Below are 25,458 nucleotides of genomic sequence, written 5' to 3'. Positions count from 1 at the left end.
TGGATGGTACCCTTGGACCCTCTGTCACCTCTAATCCCTGGTGACCCCGTGTGTGTGTGTGTGTGTGTGTGTTCCGCAGGGGGCTCTTTTTGTCTTTCTTAAGGACATATCTGTTTCTATTTTTGTGGTTTGGGTTGAGAATATGCACAGCACAGCATACACTGATTTGGCAATTTTGGCACGTACAGTTCAGGGTCCTTAAGGACACTCTGTGCACCCCTTCTTACCCTCCTGGGTGGACTTGTTCCTTCCCCTTGAACGTGAGTTCAAGCCCCCTGAAGTTCCCTGTCTAGTCTTTCAAGTTGCTATTTCCTATTGGGTCCCCTAGAGGCAGTTCATAAGAAGAGCATCTCTAGTGCTTTCTATGGTGGGCCTTTGGGAAGGGAATTCAGTTCCCACAGTGAATGCCAGGTCTTTTTCCCTGGGCATTTCTGGATGGACTCACTCCACTGTGCCCTCCAAATAGTATTCCACCCCAAACACTTTGTCTATGCATTTCCCTGCCTGTGCAGACCAGGAGCCCCGGTGGCAGAGCGGGTTACTTGTCGGGCTGTTAACTGCTAGGTCAGTGGTCAGCTGTTTGAAGCTACCAACCCGTTCCTCAAGAGAAAGATGAGGCTTTCTTTTTTTTTTGATGAGGCTTTCTATTCTCATCAAGAGCAATAGTCTCAGAAACCCACAAGAGAAGTTCTACCCTGTCCTATAGGCTCACTGTGAGTCGGCATCTACTAGATGGCAGTGAGTGAGTGAGTAAATGAGTGAGTGAGTGAGTAAATGAGTGAGTGAGTGAGTAAATGAGTGAGTGAGTGAGTAAATGAGTGAGCTGGTGATTGAGTGAATGAGTGATTGGGTGATTGAATGACTGAGTGATTAAGTGATTGATTGAGTGAATGACTGAGTGATTGAGTGATTGAATGAGTGAGTGAGTGAGTGTGTAATGAGTGAGTGAGTTGAGTGAGTAATTGGGTGATTGAGTGAGTGATTGATTGATTGAGTGATTGATTGAGTGATTGAGTGATTGATCGAGTGATTGATTGAGTGAGTGAGTTGAGCGAGTGAGGAATGAGTGAGTGATTGGGTGATTGAGTGAGTGATTGGATGACTGAGTGAATGACTGAGTGATTGAGTGAGTGAGTGAGTGAGTATGTAATGAGTGAGTGAGTGAGTGAGTGAGTTGAGTGAGTGAGGAATGAGTGAATGAGTGAGTGAGTGACAAATAAGAATGACAATAAGGGAGCCCCCCCCAATTGATCTGAAGGTTGTGACCAATTTCCTTCCAGGCTCTTTTATGCCACCTGCTAGCTTCCCATTCCCTGGGCCCCAAGGTGGGTCTCCCTCCCTCTTCCACTTTATTTAGTTATTTGCCTTTTTCAGGGAATCCCACAGTCAGTCCCTGCGGCGTGGCTCCTCCGCCATTTCAAAGCACGGGACTTTCACAAATTCACCTGGGTTTTAATGAGAAGCCCCTAAATAATAAACAAATAAAAGCCTTAGTTTATAAACCACATCTCGGGGGTGGGGAGCGGTGTCTCTCCGCCAAGCAAAGAATGTTCTCGAAAGAGGCGCTGTTTGTTCTTTCTCGTGACGCTGGCCCGGTTCAGGATTTTCTTATTGAGCATCATCTTCCTAGTTTAGAATTCCGCGTTTCGTTTCGGCAAGAGGTCCTTCCCTAGAGCAAGCGCCGGCCATCCGGAGGCTTTGGAATCACGCTGACGGAACCCGTCTTGGTCCCGTTTTTATGACCCAAAGTGGCCGGAGCCACCCACCTGCTTGGTGAGCGGCCAAAGTTCCCACGCTCTCCAGATGGTGTTGGCTTTGCTCGGCGACCCACGATCCTGTCGGATGATGCTTAGTCATCCTAGCTCCTAAGGATTCTCTGAGCTGGGAGGTTTCCAGGACTTGCCTTGTGCCTGTGACTCAAGCCTGGCCCTTGGGGGTGGGGGGCCCAGCGGAGTGCTTGTCGCATGCTGCTGCTGCAAAGCGCGCACCGCACGGTAGCAAAGGTACGGGCCTTGAACTTGACTAATCCCTGCGGCTCTGTTTGCCAGCTACCTCACGGTCTCTTTTTGTATCCTACTCCCGAATGTGGCTTTTTCAAAGGTGCATCTATCTGGTCCCACACCAATGAACGGTAGCCTTCCGTACGGATTACGACTCAAGGTCAAAGAAAACCCCAAACCCCTACAACTGGTCCCATAGGTAGCATGCTACTCAATGGGGATAACAGAATTTGCCCGGGATGTTGTCTTGCTTGGATCCGCCATCAATGCTCATGGAAGCAGCCGTGATCCAAGGACCCATGGCACGTCTGCTGCTGAAGACCTCTTTTGAGTGTTGCGAAGCAAGCATCAATCAAGCTGGTGGAAGATGCCATTGTCACCTTGCTCCCCCCGCCCCCCCCAAATCTCATCAAGTGAAATCAAAGATCCAGATGATACTCATTTGTTTTTTTGTTGTGAGGGGGACGGTGTATTTGGAGTTCGTTCCACTGGGTCAGACTGTTCATCAAGCTTTCTATTTAGAGGTTCTGAAAAGATAGAGTAACAGCATACAACAAAAAAAGGCCTGACCGGTGGCAGCCAGGGGACTGGTTTTGCCACCACGACAATGCACCTACTCACGCAGCCATCTCAGTGCTCCTGTTATTGGAAAAAAAAAAAAACCCAGCATGCCTCTCTTGTCCCACACACCTTACTCACCTACCTCACTCTGTGTGACTCCCTTTTGTTTATTCAAATGCAGAGGGACATTCAAGGACAGTGATTTGATGACGTAGAGGAGGTGAAGAAAAAAAACGAGGGAGGTGCCGTCAGCCATCCAAACAGAGGAGTTTGAAAAATGCTCCCAAGGATGGAATTGCAGATTTGACAAATGTATTAAGTGTCATGGAGAGTACTTGGAAAATGATAAGGTTGTTCGTTTTAAAAAAATTAAATACATAGCTTTGAAAAAACAAATTCCATTCTGAGGGCACCCCTTGTAATCCACCACACCAACCCCCTATGTCTTCTGAATCCCTGTCCCCTCCCCACCTTGCCCCAGGATAACCTATGTTACATCCCGTCTTGTTCTTGAGCCGACAGAATCACACATAATCACAGACTAGTCGTTCTCAGTCACCAGCCGTGCTTCCTTCCGCAACGGCGTCATTATGCGCTGCACACACAACCATCTCCCGATTCAAGGTCAGCCATGCACCCAGGTTTTTTGTTTTGTATTTGGGCTCTCACTAAGCAGTAGGTTCTGATACATACCCCCCTCCCCCACCGCAGTCCAATCCCCAGGCCCTGATACCTTCACTGCTATGGTTCGGAGCTGTGGCGTCGGTTCTGACTCATAGGGACCTCACACTGCCCCGCTCTGTGCCATCCTTGTCATTGTTCTGAGGTCCCAGCCTACGGCTGCTGACACTGTGTCACCCAGCCTGTCGAGGGTCGTCCCCTCTTTCGCTACCATACCAAGCATGCCGTCCGTGGTAGTGATATAATCGTTTGTCAATTTGAGAGGATGCCGAGTGAAGGGGTGGAGTCTAGCCTGTCCATCAGGTCATAGCCAAAGAGGCCTCTGTGTGGGCAGGGCCTTCTCCCGAGGATTCTGGGAACTCCAGTATTTCCTCCTTGGAGGCGGGAGACTCTTCTCTGGTGTCTCATTTCCTAGAGACATTGCAGCTGGCAAGACACATGGAGCTACGCTAGAGGTCTGAGCTGGAGGAGCCACGTGGAGACCCCTGCCAGCACTGAGATGTTTCACTGGATCCACAAGACTTTCCACCCACTGGCCTGTGATCATCCTGCAGTTGGCGTCATTGCATGTGTTTCATGAGTCTGAAGAGGACTTTATAGATTGGCGTTGGACATATGGGCTAATATCTGATTTATGGACTTGATCTGGACTGGGAATGTTTTCTCAATATTCAATTGCTCTTGTCTATAAAGCTCTTTCTTAGACACACACGAGTCTCCCTGGATTTGATTTCTAGTCTACCCAGACTAACACAACGTCTTTTTCCAAAGACTGGCCTCTCCGGATCACATGTCCAAAGTACATGAGATGAAGTCTCGCATCCTTGCCTCCAAGGAACGTTCTGACCATCCTTCTTCCAGGACAGATCTGTTGGTTCTTTTGGCAGCCCGTGGTACTTTCCATGCTTCTTGCTGGCACCACCAATCAACTGCACCGATTCTCCTTCAGACTTCCTTATTCAAAGAAGTCCAGCTTCCGCAGGCAGTAGAACAGATTCGGACTCACAGCGACCCTCTGGGTCACAGCAGAACTACCCCCTCCCCATTCCCCGGGGTTTCCTAGGCTGCACACTGCCACATCTTTCTCCCCTGGAGCCACTGTTGGCTTTGAACCACCCACCTTTTGGTTAGCAGTCAAGCCTTGTAACCATTGGGCCAATGGACCCAGAGCCAAACCCACTGCCATCGAGTCAATGTTGACTCACAGACACCCTACGGGACAGCTGAGGCTTTCCTCTGTGGGTTTCCCAGACTAGTTCGTTCTTTCTTTTAAAAATCATTTTATTGGAGGCTCTTACAGCACATATGACCATCCATCCGTCCGTCCGTCCGTCCATCCAGTATCAAGCACATTTTGACATGTGTCGCCATCATCCTTTTCAAAACTTGTTCTTTCTACTTGAGCCCTTGGTATCAGCTCTCTTTTGCCCCTCCCTCCCCATCCTCACACCCCCATAGCCCTTCATAAATGATCACATTATTAGTTTCTTATCGCACATCATCTGCTGTCTCCCTTCACCCACGTTTCTATTTTTTGTCCCCCTGGAGGCTGGTAGTGATACGTCGATCTAATTCTTCTTTCTTTTTTTAAAATTAAAAGATCCTTTTATTGGGGCCTCTTATAGCTCTTCTCACAATCCATCCATCCATCCATCCATCCATCCATCCATCCATCCATCCATCCATCCATCCACTGTATCAAGCACATTTGTACATAGGTTGCCATCATCTTTTTCTTCCTACTTGAGTCCTTGCTTTGATCTAATTTTTTATGGGAGTATAAAGGCCCATCTTTCTCCCAAGGAGCGGCTGGTGGTTTTGAACCGCTGATCTGGCAGTGAGCAGCCCAGCGTGTAACCCGCCCCGTTACCAGGGCGCCTCCTTCAGCCAGTTCCTGGGAGGTGTGGAGCCGATTTTACATGAACATGTCTCACCCCACAGGGTCCTGATTCCAGCAGGTGAAGGTGATATTTGCCATCTCCTCCCACGGACAATTCCGGACCCATTGTCCCACCCTGTCCTGAGCCCAGAGAGCTGACATTTAACGCTCCCTTCTGCTCCCTGGCCTGTTTCCCCGCTTATCTAAAGGGTGGGTAAGACAGGCCCACGGGCTGTTTCACAACTCAGGTGCTGTGGCTGTGAAACTCTCCATCTCCTGGGGGGTGAGATTCGCCAGGCAGGATGTGGGGGTGTCCCCTGATGGCTGTTCCCATGGCCCGCTTTCTGTGCAACTTGGATCAAGGCAGGTAACCTTTCTGTGACTCGGTTTCCCCTTGGTAACTGGATTCCTTTCCCTTTCCAGGGCAAGAGGAACTCTCTAGAAGGGTCTCAAACTCCAGTACCCACAGGACTGGCAGGAGACTGTCGGATGACAGAGGCAGCTGAGGCCCCTCCGATCCAGCCGGTGGGCGTATGACCCCCCTCCTGAAGCGTGAGGCTCTTTCTGCTCTAGAATGATTTTGGCGGGGGGCCGAAGAGGAGAGATGGGCTGAGATGCTGCCCTTGCTGGTGTCCGAAGACCTGGCTCTGAGCCCCAGTTGGGTAGCCCACTGGCTGTTGTTCTCGGAATGCATTGGCCGCAGAGCTCAGGTCAACCGCACAAGTCCAGGAGGACCCTGCCTGCCCCCTGCCCCCCCCCACATGTTAGAGGCTCTGTGCAGCCTCTCCGTGCGGTTTCCTGCCCCAGGAGGAGAAGGCCAGCCGAAGGTGAGAATGGGGAAATGGAGTTTAATGAGTAACTGGTCAGGGCTTGTGTTTGACGGCCTGAGGTATCAGGGACGGGCACTGGGTGACGAGCCTGGCTCTTGGAGGGGACAGGTCAGTGACCTGCCCGCCTCGCTGGCCTCATCTGACGTGATCAATCTGCCCACTGGCTCCCTAGGCTTTTCCCTTACTCAGCCCATTTGGATATGAGCCCGGCCTCTGCCTCTGCTGTGTGACCACAGGGGTAGCAGCTTGGCCTCTCTGAGATGGTTCTTTTTTTTTTGCATGTTGCAATAACCCCCTTTCCAGGTCCCCATGAGGTGCCGGGAAATGTCCTCCAAACTGGACATCCGTGGGCCCGCTTCGCAAGTCTGGGTCCACTCTTCCATCCCAGCCACTGTGGCCCGTGGGACCCTGCTCCATCCCTTCCCTTAACTCTCACCTCAGCTGGACACCAGCCATTTCCCATCTCCATCTTACCAGTGAGACAAAGGAGGCCCAGAGAGGTCAAGCACCTTGCCCAAGACCACACAGCCCCTAGGTAACAGAGCCAAGATTCCCACCGGGGTCTGCGTTCAAGTCTGCCAGGCTACCCTGCGTCTCCATGCTGGAAACGGCTAGCACTGACGTCCTGTTTTTCTGTAGGCATTCCTGGTCCAGACGTGAGTGCCTGCCTCAGTTTCTTCCTGAGCCAAGAGATTCGGGGACTCCTCTTTTCGATGTTGGAACTGATTTGATGGCAGAGAGAGAGGGAGAAGGAGAGACAGAGGAAGGAGCAGGAGACAGCGAGTGAGTAAACATGCATGCCCTGGTGGCCCAGGTGTTGAACATTCTGTGGCTAACGGAAAGGTTGCTGGTTCAAATCCTCCAGAAGCTCCCCAGGAGGGGGAAAAAAAAACACCTGTCATTCTGCTTCTGCCCACACACAGCTGGGAGCCTCTCCCGGGCAGGCATGTCTACTCTATCTTGTGGGGGTGCTATGAGCCAGAAAACACACACACACACACACACACACACACACACACACACCTCCCAGTTGCCGTTGCCTTTGCCCACGACTCTTGTGGCATTCAATGGCTGATGTTTCCGCACGAGATCATCAGCCCTTTCTTCCTGGTGCCTTGGCGTGAACTCACACATCATCCAGTTTGGGTCACCCATTCGCACCATCCAGAGTCTCTCTCTCTCTCTTTCTCTCTCTCTCTCTCTCTCTCTCTCTCTACCATGTTGCTATTGCTGCCATCAGGTACCATCAAGACAGTGCCCGCTCATGGCTACCTGCGGCTATGTACACAGTGCGACAGAACAAAACATGGCCTGGTCCCACGCTACCACGTCAGCCAGCAAGAAGTGTGGTGGCCAGGCCAAGACTGAGCTGCTTGCTCTGGTTCCACCTCCTTCAGGAAGCCCTCCCGGGCCTCCTTCCCCAGCTGCCTTCGTCCTCCATCAGACATTGTAGCTGTCCGTGGTGGCTTGGGTGTCCTCCTCTCCCGCCATGAGGCTGAAGGTCATCTCAGGAGAGGCGTTAAGGTTCGCCACCCCTGTGTCCCCAGCTGCCTGCTGGTCCAGGACAGAACTACTTCTACTTTCACATTGGGGGTGAAGGTACATTGTCCGAACCCACATCAAGGAGGCTAGCCAAGCAGCCACCTGACCCCAAGAGGCTGGGAGTTAATTATCAAACTCGGGTGGCCACACACAGTCCAAGAAACACGCAGGCCACCTGGGCCCCCTCCCCCACCCTCTGCTGCTCCTCTCTCTTAACAGGTGGGGAAACTGAGGCCCCAAGACAGGCAGACTGACACAGAGCCACGCAGTGAGATGTCGACACAGAGAAACAAGACACACGTCCCGTTGATGCTCCCTTTCCTAAAGCCTTCTGCGGCTCCCTAGTGCCCTGAGGAAGACCCGGATGGACTCCGGCTGCCCAGGCACCCTGTGGATTCTGCCCAGTCCTAGCCTCATCCCTGCCGGAAAGGCACCTTGTCTCTCTGTTCCAGGCTTTCCCATCTCTGCCTCCTCTGGAAAGCCTTCCCAGCCCCCAGGGCCAAAGGAGGAAGCTGCTGTGGGCTCCCAAGGTCACTTCTACCCTGCTACCTCCTTCTGATGGTGCTGACGACAGTTGACCTTCAACGGCCATGATGGTCTGTCTTCTGGGAGGCTGACAGTCTCGGGTCTTGGCACATGTCCTCAAACTCCCTGTCCTCGGGTCGATGTCTGCTCACAGCGGCCCTGCAGGACAGGGTCGAACTGCCTCTATGGGTTTCTGAGACTGACACTCTTTATTTATTTTGTATTTTAACCTCCTTTTTTTAAAAAAAAATCATTTTATTAAGGGCTCATACAACTCTTAACACAATCCAGCCATACATCAATTGTGTAAAGCACATTGATACACTCATTGCCCTCATCATTTTCAAAACATTTGCTCTCCACTTAAGCCCCTGGCATCAGCTCCTCATTTCCCCCCTTCCTCCCTACTCCCCCCTCTCTCATGAACCCTTGATAATTGATACATTATTATTTTGTCATATCTTACAATGTCCGACGTCTCCCTTCACCCACTTTTCTGTTGTCCTTCCCCCAGGGAGGAGGTTATATGTAGATGCTTGTAATCAAATCCCCCTTTCCACCCCACCCTCCCTCTACTCTCTCGGTATCGCCACTCTTACCACTGGTCCTGAAGGGATCATCCACTCTGGATTTCCTGTGTTTCCAGTTCCTCTTTGTACCAGTGTACATCCTCTGGTCTAGCCATATTTGTAAGGTAGAATTGGGATCATGATAGTGGGGGAGCGGGGAAGGAAGCATTTAGGAACTAGAGGAAAGTTGTATGTTTCATCATTGCTACACTGCACCCTAACTGGTTCATCTCCCCGTGACCCTTCCATAAGGGGATGTCTAATTGCCTACAGATGGGCTTTGGATCTCCACTCCACATTCCCCTTCATTCACAATGATATGATTTATTGTTTTGATGATGCCTGATACCTGATCCATTCGACACCTTGTGATCGCACAGGCTGGTGTGCTTCTTCCATGTGGACTTTGTTGCTTCAGAGCTAGATGGCTGCTTGTTTACCTTCAAGCCTTTAAGACCCCAGATGCTATCTCTTTTGAAAGCTGGGCACCATCAGCTTTCTTCACCACATTTGCTTATGCACACATTTGTCTTCAGTGATTGAATTGTCAGGAAGGTAAGCATCATGAAATTACAGTTTAACAGAACAAAGTATTCTTATATTGAGGGAGGACTTGAGTGGAGACCCAATATCCACCTGCTACCTTAATACTAAACCTATAAATATATATACATAGATCCATTTCCACATCCTCATATATAAATATATTTACATATGTACATGCCTTTATTTAAACCTCTATAAATGCCCATCAGATTCGATCAGAAAACACTCCTAAAGGCTAACAAACAGTCCTTGAACTAACTACAAGCTTTTCTTTCTTATTGTTGTATTTGGTTTTGTTTTTTGTCATTGGTTTGTTGTTGTTGCTGTTTTGTTTTATTTTGTTGCTTGGTTTTGCCCTGTCTTGTTTTTGTGCATGTTATTATCTCCGTAGGTCTCTCTAAATAAGATAGGCTGGATGAACAATCTGGAGGAGAAAACAACGGGACTGACAGTTCCGGGGAGGGGGGGACATGGGAGAGGGGGAAGTGGGGAGAAAGGAAGTGGTGTTAACAAACCCAGGGACAAGGGAACAACAAGTGATCCAAATCGGTGGTGAGGAGGGTGTAGGAGACCTGGTAGGGCGAGACCAAGGGCAATGTAACCGAGAGGAATTACTGAAACCCAAATGAAGGCTGGGCATAATAGTGGGACAAGAGGAAAGTAAAAGGAAATAGAGGAAGGACCTAGGAGACTGACACTCTTTATGAAGGAGCCCTGGTGGGTACATGTTGGGCTGTGATCCACATGGTCAGCAGTTAGAAACCACCAGCAGCTCCAAGGTGAGAGAACGGCTGGGCTTTCTACTCCCGTAAACATTGACAGTTTCCGAAACCCACAGGGGGTCATTATGAATCAGCATCGACTCCATTTAACTCTTTATGAGAATATACAGCCCCGTCTTTCTCCCGAGGAGTAGCTGGTGGATTTGAACTGCTGACCTTGTAACCACTCGTAACCACTATGCCACCAGGGCTCTGGGGTCCAATGAAAATGCATCCGAGCTATTCATCTGGACCATTGATGTCTGCGCTCTTAGGATGAATGTATCATAGCAGATGGAGAGGTGCTTCCACAAAAGCATGGGACAGATAATGGCTTGGCTGATCCAGGTAGCATAGTGGGCTATGCCTTGGACCGCTGCTACCTGGAAAGGCAGCAGTTCAAACCCACCAGCCACTCCAAGGGAGAAAGATGAGGCTTTTTACTCCCACCAAGAATTACAGTGTCAGAAACCCAGAGGGGCAGTTTTGCCCAGTCCTATAGGGTCGCTGAGAGTCAGGATAGACTTGGCCTTGTCTCACACCAAGCTGACCCCAGCAGTGGGCCAGAGGGAACAGCTTGGCATTGGGGACAAGCTTTGGAGGTGCCCTGGTAGCATAGTGGTTCTAAGTTGGGCTGCTAACTACAAGGTCAGCAGTTCGGAACCACCAGCCACTTCTCGGGAGAAAGACGGGGCTTTCTGTTCTGGTAGAGTTACCGTCATGGAATGTCCCAGGGGCAGTTCTACCTTGTCCTGTCGGGTTACTGGAGTCAGGATGGACTCCACAGAAGGGAGGGTGGCTTTATGGTCTCTGTTACAAAAGGTAGGGTCCAGGGTGGGGGCTGAAGGCTGCCTCCATCACTTACTGTCTGAGTAGCCAAGTGGACCCCCGTTTTCTCGTCTGATTAGTGGACCAGGTGACGCATGTGGGTGGGTAATGCCGGGGATGGGCCAGTAAGAGTTGCTCTCACCCCTGCCCTCTCTATCTTAAGCCTTGGAGCCAGGACTGGCCCTTTAATGCCGGGGGAGGGGCCAGGGCCTTGCCAGGTCCAGGAAACTGGGCAGAACTGGTTCCCAGGCTGGTGGGTAGTGAGGCTGGGGGACTGAAGCCAGGGAGGTAAGGGGCTCTGGGCTTCGGCATGTTGGGTGAGGGGGTGGGCAGGCGGCTGCCACCAGCTCAGGGCAAGATCCAAGCCAGTGGGCAGGACGTGTGAGGGGGTGACCATGGCCTACTGCCCACTGGGAACCTCGGCACAACTCGGAATGCCCTGTGCCAGGCCTGCTAGGGAGAAGGCAGCGGGCCCTGAGGGCCCTGGTGGTGGGAGAGCAGGTCTTACTGGCCAGAGGGGCAGGAGCTGGGCACTGTGCCCACCGAGGGCCAGCCAGGGTTTCCCAGCCCTGGCGCCAGAGGTGTGGCCTTGGGGTGTCACCGAGATGGCCTATGGGGAAGGCTCTGGGGACTGCAGAGGAGTGGGGGTGAGGTTGGTGGACAGGGTGGGGGTGGGGGTGTCGTCTGTTGATGTTGACTTGTGGGGATGAGTGCAGAGTGGAACCATGCCAAGGGGTGGGGGGTGGGGGGTGGTCAAGGCTGTGACCTTGACAAGGAGCCGATGGCCAGGCTTGTCTTCTGAGGCAAGCAAGGGTGGGTTTGAAGGGTCAGCTTGTCACCAGCTTGTCACCAGCTTTGCACACCGCCCTGACTCTAAGAGGGCAGACCTTTCTCCCCTGGCCTCTTTCAGGGATGAGGCCAGCCAGGCCAGCAGAGCCTGAGCCTCCTGCCCTGCTGCTTCACACTCTGGTGACCTCAGCTCATGTGGCCTGTGCCCTGGTGGGTCTGGGTACAACGAGACTCTGGGCACCGTGGAAGTTGCTAGTTTAACGGATGCCTGCTGTCCCATGGGTTACGAGTGGGACTGTGAACTTCAAGGTCAGGAGTTCAAAACCACCAGCCGCTCTTTGGCGGGAGCAAGACAGCGCTTTCTACTCCAGTCAACAGTGACCATCTCAGAAACTCACCGGGGCAATTCCACCCCGACCTTGAAGGTCACTGTGAGTCGGGATCGACTTGGTGGCAGCGAGCTGCCCTTTTGCAGGCTGTCAGTCCTACTTCTGGGGACTCCTGGGGATTGAGTTAAGAACATTTGGCTCCTAAGGACAACTGACAATTAATTATTAAATGCAATTAATGATTAACCACCCACGCCTCGGGTAATAGGCTAACAGCCACAAGGGAAAGGCGGCCCAGCAGTTAGGCAGCCTGGGCTGGGCTGTTGGCTGTGTCCCTTCAGGCTGTGCGGCCTTGGACAAGTTACTTGATGTCTCTGGGCCTCCGTGTCCTGGCCTACAAATGGAGGGCATCACCTACCGTTTCTCATAAGATTGTCGCAAGGATGAAATGAGAGTACACAGAAGGTCGTCCACACCGTGACTTGGCCATGACGAGGAAGAGACGTGCCCGTGGAGCCCGCTCTGTGCCAGGCACGGTGATCGTTGTCTCCTTTAATCCTCCCAGCCACCCCATGGTGCACAAACCCTTCTTCCGGCTAGTTGTACATGCTGTGCCTCCTCAGGCCTCTGCCGGCCTCCCTCTGCCTCCCCAAGGCCTTCTTAGATAAAATATGCTGATTTCTCTCTCTCTCTCTCGGCAATTTTCACCATTTCTGATGACTTTATTCATCCGTCCGGGTGGTTCTTGTGAACTGCTTATATCCCCCAGCAGACGACAAATCAGTTTCCAAAGCAGATGCACCTCTGGCTTACCGCGGCAGCCCTGGGGCCTGGGCAGGTTGAGTGGAGGGCCCGCAGGCCCGCTTTGTCCTCGGCCCAGACGTTGACGATACCATCTCCACTCTAAATAGCTCAGCTGGACGGCGACTGTTGTTGCTAGCGGCTGCCAAGTTCAATCCGAGTCAAAGACACCCCACGTGCCACCGAGCAAAATGCTGCCCGGTCCTGTGCCAGCCTCAATTGTTCTGAGCCCATAGGTGCAGCCGCAGTGCCCATCCTCTCATGGAGGACCTTCCTCTTTGTCGCTGCCCCTGTCCTTCTGCAGGGACTGGGCTCTCCTGACAACAGGTCCCACGGATGTGAGACGGAGTCTCACTGTCCTGGCTTCCCAGGAGGCGACTGGCTGTCCTTCTGATCATCTGGCTGTCCGTGATCCTTTCAATAGCCTTCACCTGCCCCACCACCCAAACACAGGGATTTTCCTTTGATCTCCCTTATCTACGGTCCAACGTTCACACACATAGGAAGGATTGATCAGAGATACTGTGGCTTGGGTCAGGCACACTTTACTCCTCAAAGTGACGTCCTTGGGGATGCTTACTATCTGAGGTAGTTTATTGTGCCAACCTGGTGGCCAAACACATGTGGGGTTAATTGAAGGGCGGAGGGATAAATGGCTTGGTGAGCCTCACCTTTTTAGTTCTTGGGTCTCTTGCTTTGTGATGGTCAGACCAGGGTGCAACTGCCTTAGCCAGTTCCCTGCTTCAGCTGGCAAGGCTCACTTCCTGCAAGACATCTCTGAGGAGAAGCCACATGGGCCTACCCAGATGCAGCCCTGTGGAGACCCCTGCCAGCACTGAGATGTTTATACATTCACTGACTCCGCTTTCCTCCTGCAGTCTGCATCATTGTGTATGTTTTGTGAGATGGAGGAGGACTTTGTGAACTGGTGTTGGACATATGGGTTCATGTTGGATTTGTGGGCTTGGGTAGCACTGGGTTGGGATGTTTTCTTGATGTGCACTTACCCTTTATCTAAAACTCTCTCTTATACATGAGTTTCTGTGGATTTGTTTCTCTAAAGTACCCATTCTAGCACATTATCCTCATTTTACAGAAGGGGAATCGAGGCCCGGGGAGCTTGTGCTCTTCGTCAGGGCTACGTGGTCGGTGCTAGCTCCCAAAGTCCATGTGCCTGGACTGCAGTGAATCCTGGGTTGGGGTCTGCTGGCTTTAGGGGTGAAATGGGACTCATCGCTGACAGTCCCCTCCCCCTCCTTTGCCCAGACCAGCAGGTGGCTCAGATTTTTCTCTACGTGGGAGTCCTGGGGCCACCCAGGCAATAGAATGGGGTCAGATTTAGAAGCGGGAACCCTGGACCTCTCGCATGTATCCCGCCACCCTGACTTTCCTGTTGATGGACCAAAATTTGGGACTTGTGGGTAGGTGAGTGGTGAGGGAGTCGCCCTCCCCCTGGTGGCCGTTAATGGAACGTCAGGGCTGGTCCCAGGCTTTTCTGTCAAAAAGGTGGGGTTGGTTTGGTTATGTATTTATTTTTACAGTTTTATTGGTACCGAATCCACATATTATATAGCCCAATATTGTTCTATCGTCCAAGCATATCCAGAAGAATTGTGCGATCATTGCCACAATCAAGTTTAGAGCATGCCTTCCCCCCCCCCCACCCACCCATGGTTAAATCGCCTTTAAAATGAATTGTGTAACCACAATCAGTTCTGGTGCTCGCCTCTCCCCTCTCCCCTTGGTTGTTTGCTCCAGAAATCCCCCCACCCTCCCTATTTCTCACCCCACCCCCTACATCCCTTATAAACCCTTGCACCCGTTCTTATCTCAATGCATCCGCTCCTCTACCTCCCAAACTGGGAAGCCCAACAGAAAGAATAAAAGTAAAATAAATTGGCAAGGATATCACAATAATCATAATATGAAGATAAAAATGTAAGTAATGAGTAAGGATGAAAAGGCCACCCTCAATATTAAAAAAGCCAGGGAAGAAATTTTTGTCACAGAACACGCAAGAGATCCTTGCACCTAGAAATTCAGATTGGGCCAGTAGGGAGATCGACTGACCAACTGTCCAGTTCGATCCAGCATAATCAAGATGACAATGAGCTGTGTCTGAAGGTCAGGCTGTTCGAGGCGCTTGCCTGCGGCCTGAGGGGATCTGCCAGCGGTTGAATCTGACTGGACACTCTGCACATGGGTTTGGGGCTCCCACTGCCCTCCTTGCCCTTCTCCAAATTGGGTGTTCGTAATTCTAGCTCTGATACCTTTTCCCTTCATTGAATTTTGTTACTGTCATCTTTGGGTCACGCAAGCTGGTGTGTTTCTTCCATGTGGGCTTAGTTGACTCCCTGTGTTTGGTTGGTTTTACACCCTAATCTCTTTCTTCGAGTTTTCTTCCCAAGAAAGGCCTTTCCTGATCATATCCCTAAAGTAGCAGTTCTCAGCCCTTTCATACAGTTCCTCACGACGTGGTGACCCCCTAACCATAAAATTAGTTTCGTTGCTACTTCATCACTGTCATTTCCCTACTGTGATGAATCGGGTGACCCCTGTGAAAGGGTCGTTTGACCCCCAAAGGGGTAGCGACCCACAGGTTGAGAACCGCTGCCCTAAAGCAAACACCCCATGCCAGTCAGCCCTGGCAGCAGTGCTGAGCTCTGTCATCCTGACTCGACTGTGAGTTTGGACAATGCTTGTCTGATTCTGGGTCCCCTAAACCAGAACTACCTGGCATGTAGTGTGCTCTGAATGGATGCAGTCTCATCATTCATTCATTCATTCATTCATTCATTCATTCACTCCATGTATTGGCCATGCTCTGGGTCCCCAGCCGGTGGGCAGAGCCACACTTCAAGCACGAGAGTGCACCCGTTGTCCAGATGGGGAAGGAGAGGCCCGGGCAAGGGTGGGGGGTTTGCTGGCAGAAGGGCCGGGCCCGGCATGCATGGTCTTTGCATCCTGCAGGTTCCCTCAGCGCGGCCATGGAGGCCTCTCCGATAAGCCCACAGTTCCATGTGGTCACGCCTCTGCTGGAGAGCTGGGCGCTGTCCCAGGTGGCGGGCACCCCTGTCCTCCTCAAGTGTGAGAATGTGCAACCAGCCGGCTCCTTCAAGATCCGGGGCATCGGGCATTTCTGCCAGGAGGTGAGGAGGTGGGGAGGGAGGGCACAGGTGAAGATGGACGGGGAAGGGGTGTGGAGGGGACGGGGAGGAGGTGGGCTGGATAGGGGTAAGGAGAATTGGGGATGAAGTGGGTTGGGGTGAAGAAGATGTGATTCTGTCTCAAACAGCCTCCCGGGCTCCCCGGCCCCATCTCTTTTCTTCCCAGGTGGCCAAGAAGGGCTGCAAGCACCTGGTGTGCTCCTCAGGTGACCGGCATGCCCCTCTCTGCTTGGCGGGGGTCCTCGGGACTGTGGGCAGGGGAGGATGGGCTGGTTGATAGCAGTCTTTCCTTGAGGCTGTGTTTGCACCAAGCTCTTGAGCAGAGGCGGGGCCCCTCCCAGGTCCTCACCCTTCCATCAGACCCGGCTCATGGTAAAGGAGAGAAGCCCAGTTCCTACAGGCTTAAGCCAAAGCAGAGTGGGTTATGCGTTGGGCTGTCTCAGTGTGAGGTCAGTGGTTCAAAACCACCAGCCGGTTCCATGGGAGAAAGATGAGGCTCTCTATTCCCAGAAAGAGTTACAGTCTTGGAAACCCACAGGGGCAGTTCTACCCTGTCCTATAGGGTCTCCAAGAGTTGGAATAGACTTGATGGCAGTGAGCTTGTTTGTTTTGTTTGGAACGACTGGAACTTGCGGGGAGGAATTGCTTTCAGGCATGGCTGGATCCAGGGCACGTCCTCGGGCTCTCTCCTCTTGACTTTGCTTTCTGCTGGGTCAATTTTATCTCATGAAGCCCTCAGGGTACCAAAATGACCTCCAGCGGGGTCCAGGCTTGCACCTGACCTTTTCGACCATCCCCAGGGAGAAGAGCACGCCCCGCTTCATCGCAGGGCATTGATCTCTCTGCTCCCCTGGGTTTGGTCCTTATCCCAGAGCACAGCCCAGGGCAGGGGATGGCGCTCTAGGAGGGGCTCAGTCTGGCTCGCAAGCCCCTCCTACTCTGGAGCTGGAGGAGGAGCCGAGGGTGGGGCACTGAGAAGGGAGGGGCGGGGGAGTGGGTGGGGCGTCTGCTTGGGAACCCAGGACCTCCGCAGGGCCCACTGAGGGGTTCCCTTGCCTCTACAGGGGGCAACGCGGGCGTCGCGGCCGCGTACGTGGCCCGGAAGCTGGGCATCCCTGCCACCATCGTGCTTCCAGAAAGCACCGCGCTGCAGGTGGTGAAGAGGCTGCAGGGAGAAGGGGCCCAGGTGCAGCTGGCTGGAAAGGTAAGGACTTCAGGAGCCAGCTAGATATTTGCATGTCCACCTGACTCCAAGGCTGCAGTCTCGGAAGCCCACGGCGTGGGGGCGGGGGATGAGTCGCTATGAGTTTGCACAGACTCGATGAGTTTGGTTTGAATTGGTTTGGGGTGGTCTGCCTGGGACGCCTGCTCCTCTTAGGATGACGGAAGCCGAGGGGGTGGGGATGCGGGGGAAGGAAGCATGATTTATCATGGAGGCGGGAATCCCTCCAAATTGGCCCCTCCTTACCCCAAAGCGACCCCTGCACGCATGAACGCAGGAGAAGCTGCTGATAAACAGGAGCCCGCTTGTGTGCCCCGCATCCTCGCCAACACTTAGTGTGGAAGCCACTTTAAGACAGTGCCCAGTCGAGTTCCTAGACCCCGCCACCAAAGATGCCCTTGCATGAAGGCGTCCCTTGTTACCAAAGAAACAGAAGGACCATCCTTGGGAAACAGATGTGTAACATTCTTCCAAACGGAATCTGAAAGCCAAGGCACGGTGCCCCAAAGCTAGTCTCTACACACATGATGTCTACAGTACCCTTCCTTCCTTGTCCCCCTGCCTCCTTCTCTTTTTTCCTTGTAGCTTCCAACCATCCTCCCACCCTCGCTCCCATCCACTCCCTCCCTCCCTCCTTGCTTCCTTTCTCCCATTCATCCACCGACAATCTTTCCATTACCTCCTACCTTCCTTCCTTGCATTGGTCCATCCATCCACCCATGCACTCACCTGCCCGTTATATATTCACTGAATACATGCGATGTGCCTGTACTGCATTAGGAGCCCTAGTGGTGCGGTTACACACTGGGCTGCTAGCCGCAAGGTCAGAAGTTTGAAACCACCAGCCGCCCTGTGGGAGAAAGATGGGGCTTTCTTCTTCCATCGAGAGTGACTGTCTTGGAAACCCACAGGGGCAGTTCTACCCGGTCCTGTAGGGCAGCTGTGAGCGGGCACACAGGCGCAATGAGACACCGTCTCTATTCCCATGAAGTTCAGTCTGGTTCGGAGACGCACAGGTAATTGTATAATGCCAGCAGGGCTGGGGAATGCCTAGGCCCTGAGGCTGAACGAAGACTGTGTGTCAGTGTGGGTAGACCAGAGAAACAAATTCATTGACACTCATCTCTGTGTAAGAAAGAGCTTTATAGACAAGAGCAATTGAACATTGAGAAAACATCCCAGTCCCATCCAGATCAAGTCCATAAATCCGATATTAGCCCATATGTCTGATACCAACCTATAAAGTCCTCTTCAGATTCACGGAACACATACAATGACGCCAAATGCAGGAAGAACACAGGCCAGTGGTTGGGAAGTCTTGTGGATCCAGTGGCGGTGCAAGCATCTCAGTGCTGTCAGGAGTCTCCACATGGCTTCTTGTCAGGAATGTCTTGCAGGGAGGGAGTGAGTGTACCGCCTCCTGTGAGCTATTTATTTCCTTAGCACCTCCAAACGTGGTCATCATACAGTCACCTGATTGACAGGTAAACTCCACTCCTTCACTCCTAAGTCTCACGTTGACAACAGATGATGTAATGACCACAACTGTACTCGTCAGTGTTTGCAGCTCGGGACTGCTGTGTAACAAACAGTCCCCCATCAGCAGTGGGTCATGAGAGACTCGTTTTTCTTGCTTAAGGGTCTGTGGGCCGGTGAAGATGGTTTGGGCTCCAGGTTGCATGCAGGATGCTGAAGGTCCTCATGTGTCCCTTCACCTTCTCTGCCCAGTGGTCACCTGGGCCGTGTCCCTCTTCAGGGTGATGACAGAGGGCCTGAGAGGAACACAGGGTGCCTTGCAGATGTTTTACCTTACCATGTCACACTGCCACTTCCTCCTCCCCTCTGGGCCACCTCGAAGTCTTTGCCTTTGTCCTGGGAGGCTCCTGGGTCCGTGGAGCTCTGGTTTCACCCCAGGGCTCTCCCCAGACAGCTGGCTCCAGGGCCCACTGGGAGACCCCAGGGCTCTGCCCCTCGCTGCCCCTGTGGCCCTGACACTAGGTAGGGTTCACGGGATGTCCCTGTCTGTTTTTTCTAGGTCTGGGACGAGGCCAATATGAAGGCTCAGGAGTTGGCCAGGCAGGACGGCTGGGTGCACGTGCCCCCTTTTGACCACCCCCTGATATGGTAAACTCAGTGACTCTCCTCAGACCTGTGGCACTCCCCCCACCCCAGGTCACAAAGGGAAACTGAGCCCCGGGGGTGGGCGGGCAGGGAGAAAGGCTTTGGAGTCAGGCGTCAGACCTGTCTTTTGCCACTTTTGAGTTCTGGCTTTGTGTAAGGCCGCCCTGGGCCTCAGTTTCCCTGGGCATAAAATGGGAATGAGCATCGCCACGGCTGCCTACTAAGCCGGGCCCCGGCACTCTCCTCTCCTCCCCCCCATGGTGGGTTTCGCTGCTTCCATAGGACAGGTAAGGACACTGAGGCTCAGAGGACCCAGCAACTTCCCCAAGAAAACACACCAAATGGACAAGGGGTAGGATGCTGGGTTTGGAAGTCAGAATTGGGGCTGGGTCAGTCCCCTTTTAACCATACAATCACCTTGCCCGTCCCCACTGTGGGGGTGTTTAGTGGGGTAACATCTGAGGAGGTGCGGGGGAGGAAGGCTGTAGCAAGAGTGTATTAGAGATGATCTGCATGTGGTAGGGTCCCCTTGTCAGGGACAGGGACTGGGTGGTGTACACACAGGGCAAGGGACTTAGGGCTGGGAGCTTCCTTGACCATGTCTCTCCTCCCACTCCCTACCCAGGGAAGGCCATGCCAGTCTGGTTCGAGAGCTCAAGGCAGAGCTGGGAGCCCCGCCGGGCGCCCTGGTGCTGGCAGTGGGGGGCGGGGGGCTCCTGGCCGGGGTGGCAGCTGGCCTGGTGGAGGTGGGCTGGCAGCATGTGCCAGTCATTGCCATGGAGACCCGTGGGGCCCACTGCTTCAACGCGGCCATCCAGGCCGGCCGGCTAGTCACTCTGCCGGCCATTACCAGGTGAGCACGGGCAAATGTGGGGGGGACCCAGAGGGGCATCACTGTCCCAAGGCTCCTGGTCCTAGAGGTGGCAGAGAGGGCCCTCCAAGAAACTGTGGGCTGAGTGTAAGTTAGAAGGCAAACAAAAAGAACTGAACCCCCAAACCACATGCTGCCTTCCAGCCAATGCTGACATGCAGTGACCCCAGGGGCCTGAGCAGAACCACCCCATAGGGTCCCCAAGGCTGGGATCCCCCTCCTCCACCCAGAAGCAGACGACCTTTGAGTGAACCACGGAATGCTTAACCCCTGCACTACCATGACTCCTTGCGTGAGCCAGCAGTGGTGAAAATAGACACAGGCCTGTAATGTAAGACACATGTCAATCCTGCCCCTTCATGAGTCTGGATCCTTGCAGAAACCATTTCAAGGGGCCCTGGTGGCACAGTGCTTGTGCATTAGGCTGCTAATCTCAAGATCAGCAGTTCGAAACCAGCGGCTTCTCTGTGGGAGAAAGACGGGGCTGTCTACTCCCTGTTAAGGGTTAACGTCTCAGGGGGGGGGGGCGGGTTCCACCCTGTTCTCTAGGCCCACTGGGGGTCGGCACCCACTCGATGGCGGTGAGTTTGGTTTGGGTTTGGAGAAGCGATTTCAGGGTGTTGCAGCTAAGCTAGAAGGGACACTGGCTAAAGTGTCCTAGCAGCGAGTGACATAAGCTCAATGCCACCCAGATCCCACTACTCAGACATCAGACAGGCAGGATGGTTTCCCATTGAGGGTTTATTCCACCGCCCTCACCCTGCCCCCTGTGCGCATATGAAGCAGTCCTGGTGGCGCAGGGTTAAGTGCTAGGGAGCTAAGGGGGGAGTGAGTCTGCTTCCATAAGGGTCGCAGCCTCAGAACTCCAAGGGGCAGCTCTCTGCTGTCCTACAGGGTCCCACTCTGAGCCAGAATCGACTCGACGACACTGGGTTGGCTTTGTTTGGGGATGTGTCTCTGTTCCTATATAACGTCTTTCTTGTTCGCGTACACGTGAAAACATCGCCGGTCCATTGCGGGCGCATATGGACACAGCTCTCGGAGCGAATGATTTCCTTTTCATAATGGGCACCACGATTTCTGTGTTGCTTGATAAGGTCCGCCGGGGCCCGGGACGGTACACACGGGTGGGGCTGTCGCTGCGAACCATACATGGGCGGCTAAAGTGCAGGCAGAGGTGCCTCCCAAGAAAGGCCTGTCCACCTCCTGAGAGGGCACCCATGGGCTCTGATCCCCAAACAAACAAACTCCCTGCCATCAAGTCGAAGCGGCCTGGTAGCGACCCCATTGGACAGGGTAGAGCCGCTCCCGAGTGTCCCACCACTCCCCTAACACACACACGCACACACACACACACACACACCTGTCGTGGTTTTTTTTTAATGAATCATTTTATTGGGGGCTCTTACAGCTCTGATAGCCATCCACACATCCATTGTGCCAGGCACATTGGTACATGTGTTGCCATCATCATTCTCAAAACATTTTCTTTCTACTTGAGCCCTTGGTATCAGCTCCTCTTTTTATATTTATAAATTATTATTATTTTTATATCTCACACCGACCACTGTCTGTCGTTCATCCCCCTGGGGTAGGGGTGGGGCCGAGCATTGCGATCAATCCCCCCTTCCTCCCCCTTCTTCCTCCACCTTCCCCTTCCCCTCATGGTATCGCTGCTCCCATTTCTATTCCTGAGTGGGTTATTTGACCTGGATTTTGTACACACTGAATTTCAGAACTGATTTTAATCCAGTTGACAGCATTTCTTCAGGACAAACAGGGTGGCGTCTCACCCCAGACCCCTCCTCACCCCCTACATGGGACCCTAGCACCTTCCATATAGTGGAAACCACACCCCCTAACCCCAAGCCCAAGGGCTGGGCTTTGGGAGATGACTCGGTATACAGCAAAACCGGAAAACCAAACTCACTGCCATGGAGTTGATCCCGAACCATAGTGGCCGTACAGGGCTGGGTAGAACTGCTCTTGTGGCTTTCTGAGTCTGTAACTGTACCATAATAGAAAGCCTCTTCTTTCTCCGGGAGTTGCCTGATGGTTTTGAACTGCTGACCTTGTGGTTAGCAGTCTAGCATGAAATCCACTAGGCCACCAGGACTCCTCTCATAGACGGCAGGGCATCTGAGTGCAACAGGTCTTGGGGATGATCTTGATGAAGCGCTTACTGTGTGCAAGTGGCCAAGGAGTTTAGAAAGCAGCTCCAGCCCTCCCAAGGCCGGGAGAGGGCACCCCGGGGCTGGGGCTGCGCAGGAAGGGCCCTGAGTCATGGGCTCACCCACACCCCATCCTCCCCCTCCCACCCTGCAGCGTGGCCAAGTGCCTGGGTGCCAAGACAGTGGCCGCTCGGGCCCTGGAGTGTGCGCGGGAGTGCACCATCCTCTCCGAGGTGGTAGAAGACACGGAGGCTGTTAATGCAGTGCAGCGTTTCCTGGGTGAGTGGGTGCAGCCCAGCCCCTACCCCTACCTCCCACCCCCAGTCCCACCCTCAGCACCTAATGCAGGGCTAGGTACCGGCAGCTACAAAATGAGTGCCCACTGAGCCAATTGGAGGGAAGAGTGAGGAAGGAGTGAACCCTGTCATCTCTAGCCTTCTGGCTGTCGTCCATGCTGTCCCTCCCCCAGGCATGCCTATCCCGGACTCTGATCATGATCGATTTTCTCACGACAAAGGGGAACTCTGCTTCCTCCAGGAAGCCTCCCCTGGCTGAGGCTGAGGCTGCCTGTGTGCCAACCCATCTGGTCCTAAGGCCTTAGTTCTTATTCTGTCCATCGTAACAAGATGAGCTCCCTAAGGCAGGACCTGGGGCATCTTGCTCAAGGCCATGTCTCCAGGGCCCGGCAGGGAGTGGAGCTCAGTAAATGTTCATGGAATGAATGGGTGAATGGATGGGTGAGTGGGAAGGTATATAATGGGTGGATAGATGTGGATGGATGGATGGATGGATGGATGGATGGATGGATGGATGGATAGATGGAAGGATAAATTGATGGGGTCATGGATTGGTGGGTGATAGAGAAATGGGTGGATGGATGGATGGTCACATTGATCAATGGGCATATTGATGAATGGACAGCCAGCCAAACGGTCAGATGACAGATAGCGTGGGGGAATGGATGGAAGGCTGGCTGATGGGTGGATGGACAACACTGATGGATAGACAGCCTGATGGATGGACTGACAGACAGTGTGATGACGGATGGGGGTGGTGAATAGATAGGTAGGTAGATGGTCAGGTTGATGGATGGGCCAAGAGGCAGATGAATGATGGCTGGGGAGATGGATGGATGAATGGGTGAATGGATGGATGATGGATGGGTGGATGGATGACATCGTGGGTTTGGGGTGTCCAGAGCCTGCTGAGCATTAACTCACTCTCTCTCCCTGCCTCCTTCCTCTCCTCTCCTCCACCCTCACCACCCTCTCTTGGCAGACGATGAGCGGATGCTGGTGGAACCTGCCTGCGGGGCGGCCCTGGCTGCCATCTACTCAGGCCTTCTTGGGCGCCTGCAAGCTGAGGGCCGCCTCAGCCCCTCCCTGGCCTCAGTGGTGGTCATTGTGTGTGGAGGCAACAGCATTGATAGCCAGGAGTTGCAGGCCCTGAAAACTGGGCTGGGACAGAGCTAATGGCTCCGGGCATCCTTGTGGCTGGTGGAGGGGAACATCGGCACACCTGTTAGCCATGGACACTTCGGTGCTGCCTTCCTGCAGGCAGTCCTCCTAAACACTCATTTTGGCTCTTCTCCAGCCAATAAACCCTTTGTGACCTGAGTGCGACCCGGCGGGCCTGGTCTTTGTGGAACCTTCCACAAGCGTGTGGTTGGTGCATGCAACTCAGAGGCAGGCTCGGTGACCGGGTGACTCTGGGGGACACGGCCTGGTTTCAGTGGCTTGAAAACTCATGTTTGCCCACGGGATCCGGCCATGCCTAATACCTACAAGGGCCTCCCTTACCTGAGGCACCTGCTCAGGTTGATGGGCTCTGTCACGCTTTAGACCTGGGGAGGACAACAGTCAATGGTTCCACACTCCCCTCACCCCCCGGAGAGCTTGTGATGGGACAGAAACCCCTACTAAGAGCCTCCTTGAATAGTTGCTAAGGGACTTGCTTAGGAATCATTATGGCCATCTGGTTTACTGTTGGGGAAACCAAGGCACAGGTCTGCCAGGTAATTTGCCCAGGTCACCCAGCTGGCATAGGGCCCAGCCCAGTTTTGTGTGAACCTCAGCTTTTTGCGTATGGGTGGGGTTTTAGGATGCACCCATGGGGGGTGGGGGTGGGGAAGGAACATCCCCCAAACTCACCGCCATCAAGTGACTCTACAGGACGGGGAAGAACTCCTCATGTGGATTTCCAAGACTGTCATGCTTCTCATGGGAGCAGCTGGTGGTTTCGAACTGCTGATCTTCCAGTTAGCATCCCAACAAGCAAACACTAGGCAGAGCTTGGCCTCTGGGAAAGGCCTGGGGAATGAGATTCTTTGAAGCCACCAGGGGGCAGCAACGAGTCTTCTATGGGGAAGACTGGCGCCCGCAGAAAGGGCCTCTCTGGGCCAGTCTTGACTCTACAGCTTTTGGGTCCATGGGTATGGGATGGAGGGGGCCTTGTCCAATCCCTCATCATCGTGCTGGGCCAGGAGACTCAGAAAAGCGTGGGGCCCACCCAGGGCCACGCAGGCCATCACAGAACCTAGCTCCTGCAGGCTGTGTGATCTCAGCCGAGTGCCCTCCCCTCTCTGAGGGGATGGCAGACAGGAGGATGGATAGATGGATGGCTGATGGATAGTGGGCAAAACTGATGGATGGCCTCAGCACAACCCTCAAATGCCAGGGTTCACTCGGGCCTGCTGGGGTGAGTCCCCCCTCACCAAGTCAGGAGAGCTCCAAAGCTGGACTGGGCAGGTGGGAACCATCGCTATAATCCACCTGACTAGCTGCTGACCTTGAGCAAATAAAGCTGGCTCTTAGGGCCTCGGTCTTCCCATCTGTAAAATGGGCTGCTTCCGGAGGGCTACTGGGGATTACCAAGACAATGTTGCGGGGTGCGGCCCACCCACCCATAAACAGAGCAGAGGGGCGCTCTGTCCTGGGCCAACCCCCGGGGCCTGTTGCACTCTGCCCTGCTGAGAGCCAGGGGGTTTACATGAACAGGTTTCCCAGGATTGGATCTCCAGGCCTTTTTCCCTAGCTTTCCCCAGCTTTCCTCCCCAGGGACAGGGAGTGGGGAAGAGCCAGGCTTTCTGAGCACCCGCTGTGTCCTTAGGGCTGAGCTGCACTATTATTGTCCCTGTTTTGCAAACGAGGGGAGTGAGGCTGGGTCATTCCCTGCGGGCCACACAACCCCCATGGAAAATTCTAGAAAATGCAGGAATTTGATGTTGAAAAAAATCCCCCAAACTGCATGGCCATGGGCACCCCAT

The 25,458-nt window shown here is 53.4% G+C and overlaps 1 protein-coding gene across 1 annotated transcript; it reads left to right on the top strand.

Moving 5' to 3' along the window:
* The first annotated feature begins 15,628 nt into the window (after nucleotides 1–15,628).
* Nucleotides 15,629–23,665, top strand: SDSL (serine dehydratase like). Its single transcript, XM_075534650.1, has 7 exons — nucleotides 15,629–15,790; nucleotides 15,975–16,014; nucleotides 16,873–17,012; nucleotides 19,066–19,154; nucleotides 19,777–20,004; nucleotides 22,348–22,472; nucleotides 23,472–23,665. Exons 1-7 carry the CDS (start codon nucleotides 15,629–15,631, stop codon nucleotides 23,663–23,665), a joined length of 978 nt encoding a protein of 325 aa, XP_075390765.1.
* The last annotated feature ends 1,793 nt before the right edge of the window (nucleotides 23,666–25,458 follow it).

This window comes from Tenrec ecaudatus, chromosome 16 (assembly GCF_050624435.1).
Source record: "Tenrec ecaudatus isolate mTenEca1 chromosome 16, mTenEca1.hap1, whole genome shotgun sequence".
Classification (NCBI taxonomy): domain Eukaryota; kingdom Metazoa; phylum Chordata; class Mammalia; order Afrosoricida; family Tenrecidae; genus Tenrec; species Tenrec ecaudatus.
The sequence above is the reverse complement of the archived record's forward strand: the minus strand, read 5'-3'. Positions and strand labels throughout refer to the sequence as shown.